The sequence below is a fragment of the Pygocentrus nattereri genome, chromosome 20, assembly GCF_015220715.1.
Source record: "Pygocentrus nattereri isolate fPygNat1 chromosome 20, fPygNat1.pri, whole genome shotgun sequence".
Classification (NCBI taxonomy): domain Eukaryota; kingdom Metazoa; phylum Chordata; class Actinopteri; order Characiformes; family Serrasalmidae; genus Pygocentrus; species Pygocentrus nattereri.
The window spans coordinates 35,636,990-35,647,202 of record NC_051230.1 but is presented as its reverse complement, the minus strand read 5'-3'; the positions used below and the strand labels follow the sequence as shown (position 1 = coordinate 35,647,202).

Here is a 10,213-nt window from a genome sequence, read left to right as displayed (position 1 = left end):
GAGTCACGTCCCCTCTTAATCCACCCCTTCTTAAGAACACATGGACCACTATGTGGTTTTATTGGTTTTGTGGTGTGTTTTGAATTTTAATGGGTTGATATCAGAGTGTAAATGATCCTAATGGTTTGCCTAACTGGTGCGCAGTGGCTGATTCTAGACGGTTTTCTAACGTGACAGGCGTTTACAGGTCTCTGGTGGTCTCTGCTGGAATGTCGACGTTTCTGCGTTTCTCCAGAAAACCCCACACCAGTCATGTACCTGAGTTAAAGTAAAGACCCCAAATATTCCTCCAGTAAAAGTAGAAGTTCCTCCCTTTAGACCTCCACTTGAGTAAAAGTACTAAAGTATTTCCCTTCAAATGTACTTAAGTATAAAGTAAAAGTACTAAAAGAGTAATTCTGGCTCTGATGTCCTGTTATCATTTTTATAACCAGACTGGCTTCATGAACTCATTTCAGGTGAAAGTCCTCCAGCGTCTCTCTTGGTAAACCAGTCTTTTAATAGAACGTCATTAATTAGTGACGCTGACGTCTATTAAAATGATCAGAAGCACAAAACACTGAAGGTAAACAGTTTCCATCAGGGAGAACCGAGTGGCTCTGAAATCACTTTTTACACACAAGCAAAGTTTCAGTTTCAGATTTATTTACAACTTAGTTCCAAGTTTAAGTTGAATAAAAACTGGCTTTAAACTCAGGATCACAGATGAGCTCCTTTACTATGTTGATCTGTAGGCGTCTGTTCATAAACATAAACCAGCCCAAACTCATTTACTATAAAATGAAATGGTGTTTGTAGAAATTCAGAAAAAAGCCGCGTCAGTCTCGACTGCATATGTGGACATATTTCTATATTGTGCTCTATTTACACAAAGTTAGGTTAGTTCATCGTTTATGTTGAACAGACTCTCCCAAAGTTTTACGCTGCTGCGCTGACGTTGAACCGCGTGCTGCACTGGGTCGGTCTGACCAACAGGTCAAAACCAGCTCTAAACAAAGTGACCGCTGGGCCCTGATTGGTGCTCTGGCTTTGCGCTTCTTTCGTTTTGACATGTTACGTTTTTATACACACAGAAACCAAAAGGAACGACAGATTTCTCAAAATGTAGGAGGAAAAAGTCGGATATTAGACTCTGAAATGTAGTGGAGTGAAAGGAAAAAGTCGATATTAGACTCTGAAATGTAGTGGAGTGAAAGGAGAAAGTCGGATATTAGACTCTGAAATGTAGTGGAGTGAAAGGAAAAAGTCGATATTAGACTCTGAAATGTAGTGGAGTGAAAGGAAAAAGTCGGATATTAGACTCTGAAATGTAGTGGAGTGAAAGGAAAAAGTCGATATTAGACTCTGAAATGTGGTGGAGTGAAAGGAGAAAGTCGGATATTAGACTCTGAAATGTAGTGGAGTGAAAGGAAAAAGTCGATATTAGACTCTGAAATGTAGTGGAGTGAAAGGAAAAAGTCGGATATTAGACTCTGAAATGTAGTGGAGTGAAAGGAGAAAGTCGGATATTAGACTCTGAAATGTAGTGGAGTGAAAGGAGAAAGTCGATATTAGACTCTGAAATGTAGTGGAGTGAAAGGAAAAAGTCGATATTAGACTCTGAAATGTAGTGGAGTGAAAGGAAAAAGTCGGATATTAGACTCTGAAATGTAGTGGAGTGAAAGGAGAAAGTCGGATATTAGACTCTGAAATGTAGTGGAGTGAAAGGAAAAAGTCGATATTAGACTCTGAAATGTAGTGGAGTGAAAGGAAAAAGTCGATATTAGACTCTGAAATGTAGTGGAGTGAAAGGAAAAAGTCGATATTAGACTCTGAAATGTAGTGGAGTGAAAGGAAAAAGTCGGATATTAGACTCTGAAATGTAGTGGAGTGAAAGGAGAAAGTCGGATATTAGACTCTGAAATGTAGTGGAGTGAAAGGAGAAAGTCGGATATTAGACTCTGAAATGTAGTGGAGTGAAAGGAAAAAGTCGATATTAGACTCTGAAATGTAGTGGAGTGAAAGGAAAAAGTCGGATATTAGACTCTGAAATGTAGTGGAGTGAAAGGAAAAAGTCGGATATTAGACTCTGAAATGTAGTGGAGTGAAAGGAGAAAGTCGGATATTAGACTCTGAAATGTAGTGGAGTGAAAGGAAAAAGTCGATATTAGACTCTGAAATGTAGTGGAGTGAAAGGAGAAAGTCGGATATTAGACTCTGAAATGTAGTGGAGTGAAAGGAGAAAGTCGGATATTAGACTCTGAAATGTAGTGGAGTGAAAGGAGAAAGTCGGATATTAGACTCTGAAATGTAGTGGAGTGAAAGGAAAAAGTCGGATATTAGACTCTGAAATGTAGTGGAGTGAAAGGAAAAAGTCGATATTAGACTCTGAAATGTAGTGGAGTGAAAGGAAAAAGTCGATATTAGACTCTGAAATGTAGTGGAGTGAAAGGAAAAAGTCGATATTAGACTCTGAAATGTGGTGGAGTGAAAGGAAAAAGTCGATATTAGACTCTGAAATGTAGTGGAGTGAAAGGAAAAAGTCGATATTAGACTCTGAAATGTAGTGGAGTGAAAGGAAAAAGTCGATATTAGACTCTGAAATGTAGTGGAGTGAAAGGAAAAAGTCGATATTAGACTCTGAAATGTAGTGGAGTGAAAGGAAAAAGTCGATATTAGACTCTGAAATGTAGTGGAGTGAAAGGAAAAAGTCGGATATTAGACTCTGAAATGTAGTGGAGTGAAAGGAAAAAGTCGGATATTAGACTCTGAAATGTAGTGGAGTGAAAGGAAAAAGTCGATATTAGACTCTGAAATGTAGTGGAGTGAAAGGAGAAAGTCGATATTAGACTCTGAAATGTAGTGGAGTGAAAGGAAAAAGTCGGATATTAGACTCTGAAATGTAGTGGAGTGAAAGGAAAAAGTCGGATATTAGACTCTGAAATGTAGTGGAGTGAAAGGAAAAAGTCGATATTAGACTCTGAAATGTAGTGGAGTGAAAGGAAAAAGTCGATATTAGACTCTGAAATGTAGTGGAGTGAAAGGAAAAAGTCGATATTAGACTCTGAAATGTGGTGGAGTGAAAGGAAAAAGTCGATATTAGACTCTGAAATGTAGTGGAGTGAAAGGAAAAAGTCGATATTAGACTCTGAAATGTAGTGGAGTGAAAGGAAAAAGTCGATATTAGACTCTGAAATGTGGTGGAGTGAAAGGAAAAAGTCGATATTAGACTCTGAAATGTAGTGGAGTGAAAGGAAAAAGTCGATATTAGACTCTGAAATGTAGTGGAGTGAAAGGAAAAAGTCGATATTAGACTCTGAAATGTAGTGGAGTGAAAGGAAAAAGTCGATATTAGACTCTGAAATGTAGTGGAGTGAAAGGAAAAAGTCGGATATTAGACTCTGAAATGTAGTGGAGTGAAAGGAAAAAGTCGATATTAGACTCTGAAATGTAGTGGAGTGAAAGGAAAAAGTCGATATTAGACTCTGAAATGTAGTGGAGTGAAAGGAAAAAGTCGATATTAGACTCTGAAATGTAGTGGAGTGAAAGGAAAAAGTCGATATTAGACTCTGAAATGTAGTGGAGTGAAAGGAAAAAGTCGGATATTAGACTCTGAAATGTAGTGGAGTGAAAGGAAAAAGTCGATATTAGACTCTGAAATGTAGTGGAGTGAAAGGAAAAAGTCGGATATTAGACTCTGAAATGTAGTGGAGTGAAAGGAAAAAGTCGGATATTAGACTCTGAAATGTAGTGGAGTGAAAGAAAAAAGTCGATATTAGACTCTGAAATGTAGTGGAGTGAAAGGAAAAAGTCGATATTAGACTCTGAAATGTAGTGGAGTGAAAGGAAAAAGTCGATATTAGACTCTGAAATGTAGTGGAGTGAAAGGAGAAAGTCGGATATTAGACTCTGAAATGTAGTGGAGTGAAAGAAAAAAGTCGATATTAGACTCTGAAATGTAGTGGAGTGAAAGGAAAAAGTCGATATTAGACTCTGAAATGTAGTGGAGTGAAAGGAAAAAGTCGATATTAGACTCTGAAATGTAGTGGAGTGAAAGGAAAAAGTCGATATTAGACTCTGATACAGGGGAAAGGACTAAAGCACAGGTCGGATTCAGTGCGCTACAGCCCCGCCCCGCCCCGCTGGACGGTCCGCGGTCCTAAGCGCTGCTATGAGCGGTCGTGTCTGTGGTGATGGGTCTTATCCGAGGGGGCGGGTCTTGTTATAGAGAGGCGTAATAACGGTGGTAGGCGCCATGTTTGCGGCTCCTTTCGTCGCCGAAAATCGTCACGAGCCGTTTTAAACAACTCGATCTCGAGCGGCCGCGAAGCGTCCTGGGCCCGCTGGAGCTCGGTCCGCGTGCCGGCGCCTGTTTCAGCCCCTTTCCCAGCACTGACCAGAACCCTAATCCCGCCTGGAGCGGGTCCAGCCCGCAGGGACACGTCCCGGCGCTCGCGGCGCATCCAGCTGCAAGCTGATTGGCTGTTCGCGCAGAAGGGCGGGATTTTCTCCATAAACAGACGCCATGTTTGTGCGTTGCCGTCCTTCCCATTCATATCGCGGCCGGAGACCGTCTCCCCCTCACCGCTCACACCGTCGCCGCCTCCTCTGTCTCCGCCGCCGCCGCCGCCGCCTCTGCTCGGGCAGGGCTGGAGGACCAGCTGCTGAAGGTACGCGTCTGTCCGAGGCTCTAGCCCTCGCTGTTCTTCATCCACTCCGAGACAAACCGCTGGAGACGCGTCTGAGTTCTGGGCAGAAGATCCGGTGGCTTTATTTTAGACCACAGAAGCAGAGCTGAGTCATGTGAGCTGCCGGGCCAGGAGATTGGGCTGATGATCCCTCCCCAGTGGGGTCTGACCGACACGGCCAGCTTGTTTGATTTACCCCGTGTTTACGGCACTGGGGGAACTGTAAGGTAATCCGTGATGCTCCTACCGAGCGGATTAAACTGCTGGGTTTCGCTTCCCAGCCTGCGTTTGGAACGAGCGTCGTGGTTCTCATTCGGTTCTGTTCTTGTGCGCGCGCGAATGTTCTCAAGTCAACAAACGAACCGAGCCAGTGTGAAGAAGTGCTTTATGGGCTCGGCCATCTGCTGGACTGGCGGCCTGTCCAGGGTGTTTCCTTCCTGCCTTCCGCCCAGTGACCGCTGGGATAGGCTCCAGCACCCCCCGTGACCTAGAAGGATAAGCGGCTTAGCGTGTGTGTATCTGCTCTATTGTTAGTTCGAGCACACAAAGCAGATCTTGTTCACATGCGAAAAGAGGTCATGTCGCGTTGAACGTGTAGCTGTAATTCATGGAGAAGCACTGGCTGATGTGCTGACTTTCTCCAAGACGGGTAGACCTGTTTATATAAATGTGGTGAGGAATCCGTCTGTTCTAGAACAACACGAAGAGCTTCCTCAGAGCTGGGAATGTCAGGGTGGGGGTTGGTGGTCAGTGTCTGGTAGATTAAGAGCTGGTAGGAGTGTCTGCTGGGTGTTTAAGGTCTGTTTAGAGGGGGTGTAATGTGTGCGATCTTCCAGAGCTGATGGTCTAGTTCAGATGTTCCAAATCCCAGACCACATGCTCTGGATATTTTCACGATTTCCCTGATCTGACACTCTGTGTCCAGTGGTTAATCTGGTTAATAAATGGAATAAAGTGTGCTAGATAATAGAAAACATAGCATTTTGTATAGTGTGCAGTCTCCAGGGCTGGGACTGAGAACCTCTGGTCTGTTTTTTTAACAGACAGAGAACAAAATTATTTTTCGTTTTATATCAAAATGAACCCAGCGAAATGTTAGATTTGCACACAATCATTTGCATTTTTGCATAAAGTGTTTTATGTAGTTTTGTCTGACTTTTGTGCAACTAGTGTGCAATGTAGCCGTCAGCCTTCACATGCAGTGATGCGTAGCAATATAGGACAAAACACACACACACATTTTCTAAGCCGCTTCTCCCTCAGGGTCGTGGGGGGTGCTGGAGCCTATCCCAGCGGTCATTGGGCAGAAGGCAAGATACACCCTGGACAGCTCGGCAGTCCATCCCAGGGCATGTTGTTCAACAAACTGCCTTAATTAAACCACAAGAATGACTTCTAGTGACCGACCAGAACAGTTTGTACATATGTAAACACATTCTTTGAAAGAAAGCGAAGTGCTGGCTCAGTAGATCAGTATTACTAGTATTACCAGATCAATATTGTGGGATTGTTACAAAGATTAGAAAGCCACTTTGTCTGACAATGTTTCCTTAAAATGCAGCTACTCTAAAGACCATGGATTGTACTGAAATCTAGACTTTCCTCTTGGAGAGAAAGCTAATTCTAGTCAGGACATCTCTGCTAGTTATGTGTAGCAGCTGGCTTACATTGGCTCTATTTACACTTTAAATCAACATGCCTAGCTTACACCAGTTCTATTTGCACCTTGAATTAACGTGTCTTTTCGGTGAGCAGATTACATTCAGATTTCACGCAATTGTATGAAAAGCCAGGTGTAAACTCCCCCAGGACACTGGTTTATAATCAGGTCAATGGGGTGTGCATTTTGGTGAAAAGTGTGAATGGAATCCAGCAAACTTCAACCAGATATGATCAAGAAACAAAACAGTTGATGATGCAGTGTATACAGGCTCAAGCGCTGTAAGTTCAGTATGTAAGGAGCTGATGGTCAACTGATAAGAACTGAACTGATACAGGAAATCTGACAATTAGCAAGGAAGAGCATCATCTGACCAGGCTGTTTTGCTTCTCTATGTCCTCGTGACCTGAGCCACATTCATGTAAGGTTAGCAGCCAAGTTGTAGACAAAGTTTGTTGCTTGTTTGGAACAGAGTAAGAAAAAATGCTACACACTTTTAGATGTGTTGAAGTACGTTTGGTGGCCATTCATATACTTGGGCACCCTAATTGACATGTCAGTTTAATGAGTGCAGGTGATAAGCTGACTGGTTTTTCCACCTCAGACAGAATTTTATTCTTTCTTTACACTTTCTGCCAATTGATGTAAGCACAGCATTCATGAATTGGATCAGACTACGTTTGTTGCATTGCACACTGAGTTTATATTTTTTTCTTTTTCTTCTTCCAGAAATAAAGTTTTCAAGCCTTCTCCTGCACTTCCCTACCCGTCTTTAATGTGATTCGGTAAACATGTCGGAACATTCTACCAAGGGGATTATTAAGCTGCTGAAACAGGTTAAATATAAGAAAAAACCATCCAGAAGACGTTTTAGTGCTCAGCAAACATCAGCTGGAGACCCCCATGTGAACACGTCTGATATACAGACACAGGAACACATCGAGGAGAGAACACACTACTGCTTGGAGTGTGGGAAGAGTTTTACTCATGAGAGTCATCTCCTATCACACCAGTGCATTCACACAGAAGAGAAGCCATATCCATGCTCAGAGTGTGGAAAGACGTTTACCAAACAGAGTGATCTCGTATCACACCAGTGCATTCGCGTAGTAGTTAAGCGCTATCCATGCTCAGAGTGTGGGAAGAGTTTTAATCATCCAAGTCAGCTCAAAATACATCAGCGCATTCATACAGGAGAGAAGCCGTATCACTGCTTGGAGTGTGGGAAGAGTTTTACTCATCAGAGCCATCTCCAACAACACCAGCTCATTCACACAGGAGAGAAGCCGTATCACTGCTCAGAGTGTGGCAAGAGTTTTAATCATCTGAGTAACCTCAAACAACACCAGCTCATTCACACAGGACTGAAACCGTATCACTGCTCGGAGTGTGGGAAGAATTTTACTGTACAGAGTAACCTCCAACGACACCAGCTCATTCACACAGGAGAGAAGCTGTATCACTGCTCAGACTGTGGGAAGAGTTTTACTGCGCAGAGTAATTTCCAACGACACCTGCTCATTCATACAGGAGAGAAACCGTATCACTGCTTGGAGTGTGGGAAGAGTTTTAATCATCAGGGTAATCTCCAAGAGCATCAGCGCATTCACACGGGAGAGAAGCCGTTTCACTGCGCAGACTGTGGGAAGAGTTTCAGGCATTCAAAAACTGTGAAGACACACAAGTGCACTAAGACCGGTGATGGAAACGGGCCGTAACGAGTGTACTCTTAAAGCATTCTTGGAGTAAAAGTCTCCAGGGAACAGTGCTTCTCAAAGAAAACCCTTTTTTTCTTTTGTTTTGAAAACAAGATCATGAAATGAAAAGCCAAGCCTACAGCTCAAACACCCACTGAGAAGGTGAAGTACTTCAGATTTGCCCAGAATTTGTTTCATATGAAATACATGTGGGGAAAACTTAAAAATTAAGGAGTTTCTTTACTTTCTAATTTTAGTATAACTAACCTAGTATAGTGTTTCTGATGCAGTGATGGAAGGTTTGACAAACATGTGTGAGCCACTTTGTCTTCCCCTTTGATCTTTACATGTTTTTTGGTGTGCTACATATCCAGAGTGCTGTTGGGACTGAAATAAAGGAGATATGACCCTGGAGAATGCAACAGTGCAGTTTTTCTGTGTTGCATACAGCCAAGCTGCTTTTAAAGAAGACAAAGGAATAAGAGTGACTGCAAGACATCCAAGGAGAGCACTGGTGACCTCTCCTGGTGACCTCCCATGCATTCCTGTTCAAAGCAGCATAAAGTTGCATACAACTCATTCATTAACTTTCCATTACTGTTTTCAGACACTTTAAAGAATTTCTTTGTGATGCTTGGAGAGTGGATGTTCCCTGAGAAAGGTGCTGTGACATGAGATAAGGACCTTTCATACCCATCTCCAGAGGAGTCTGAACTGGGTATCTCCATCATTGTAGATCTGTGTGAAAGGTGACCAGTTGGGCAAGTCCAAGGTTTTGAGTCTCCCTGAGAATGACTCTTGCTGATGTCATTATGACGTGCATGAGAAACACAATCTTTGTTGACTGAATTTCAAACCAATGACACAGTTTTGTTCTTGAACCAATCAAAGCCTGCATTATAATAGCTTTGATTTGTAATGATGAATCAGGATGTGTATGCAACTCTGTGTTTGGATTTTTTCATTTTCACATATGCATAAAGGTATGACTACTGTGACAGTCTATGCTAGATGAGGAAGAGGCCTGCAGGTGCTTTTAACTCTACTGTACTATTTCCTTTTCTATCGCCTTCTATCTATCCATCTACGTTATATGGAGAGAAGTTTTGGGACACCTACAGGAACTTTTATCCATCCCAGTCTAAATTGTATATAGGCATTAATATGGAGCTGGTCCCCCTTTGCAGCTCTAACAGCTTCCACTCTTCTGGGAAGTTTTTCTGCAAGATTTTGGAGAGTATCTGTGGGAATTTCAGCCCATTCATCCAGAAGAGCGTTTGTGAGGTCAGGCACTGATGTTGGACGAGAGGTTCTGGCTCTCAATCTCCGTTCAAAGGTGTTGGATGAGTTTGAGGTCTGGGCACTGTGAGGGCCAGTAAAGTTCTTCCACACCATGCTCACCCAGTCAGGCCTTTATGGACCTTGCTTTGTGCACTGGGGCTCAGACATGCTGGATCTTCCCCAAACTGTTCCCATAAAGTTGGAAGCATATAATTGTCCAAAATGTCTTGGTATGCTTCATTTGAACTAAGGGGCCAACCCCTTAAAAACAACCCCGTAGCACTAGTTAGACAAGTGAAGTTCTCCTGTAAAGTAAACCCCGTATTGCCCATCACATAGCCATGTAGTGAAGCGTGATTCATCACTCCACAGAATGCATTTCCACTGTTCCAGTGGCAGCGTGCTTTACATCACTTAGTGTGGCTGAAACATCTGAACTCAATAATTAGGAGGAGACTTCCAGTACTTTTGTCTATATATTTATGTCTCTCGCTCTCTTCCTTCTCTTAGTTTTAGGCGGCTGATTTCTCTCTTAAAGCATTTGTCTTAGTGAAGTCTTTGCATCTGAGGCTGTGTTTTTGTGAATGTGAAGCTGTTTAGATTATTTTTCTACACTTTCTCAATATTTATTCCTTAAATAATATTTATGTTTCCATAAACCTACTTTTCTTTTGAAAGTCTGTGTGTGGTTTAGTTTTTAGGGTATTTCACATAGAATTTATGAATGGGTGTTTTTAGTTCTGAGTTTTGATCATAGTCATGCTGTGGTAAATTGCCCAGCATTAGCCAAGCTCTACTTTGCAGTTCATTTTGGTGAAGACTGCATCTGGTGCAGTCACCCATCAGACTGTGTTCAGCTATGTTCCTGAACCAATCTAAGTCTGTATTGTAGTAGTTTTGATTTCTAA

The 10,213-nt window shown here is 42.4% G+C and overlaps 1 protein-coding gene across 3 annotated transcripts; it reads left to right on the top strand.

Moving 5' to 3' along the window:
- The first annotated feature begins 4,202 nt into the window (after nt 1-4,202).
- LOC108412294 (zinc finger protein 239-like) lies at nt 4,203-9,629 on the top strand. Of its 3 annotated transcripts, XR_005129193.1 has the most exons (3): nt 4,203-4,894; nt 7,057-8,186; nt 8,399-9,629. XR_005129193.1 is itself a non-coding variant. In XM_037531498.1 (2 exons), exon 2 carries the CDS (start codon nt 7,119-7,121, stop codon nt 8,043-8,045), a length of 927 nt encoding a protein of 308 aa, XP_037387395.1. In that variant the 5' UTR covers nt 4,203-4,649; nt 7,057-7,118; the 3' UTR covers nt 8,046-9,629. The 3 variants fall into 3 exon arrangements, 2 of the variants coding, with proteins under 2 accessions (XP_037387395.1, XP_017539756.2); XM_037531498.1 differs by having other exon boundaries at nt 4,203-4,649; nt 7,057-9,629; XM_017684267.2 differs by having other exon boundaries at nt 7,057-9,629.
- The last annotated feature ends 584 nt before the right edge of the window (nt 9,630-10,213 follow it).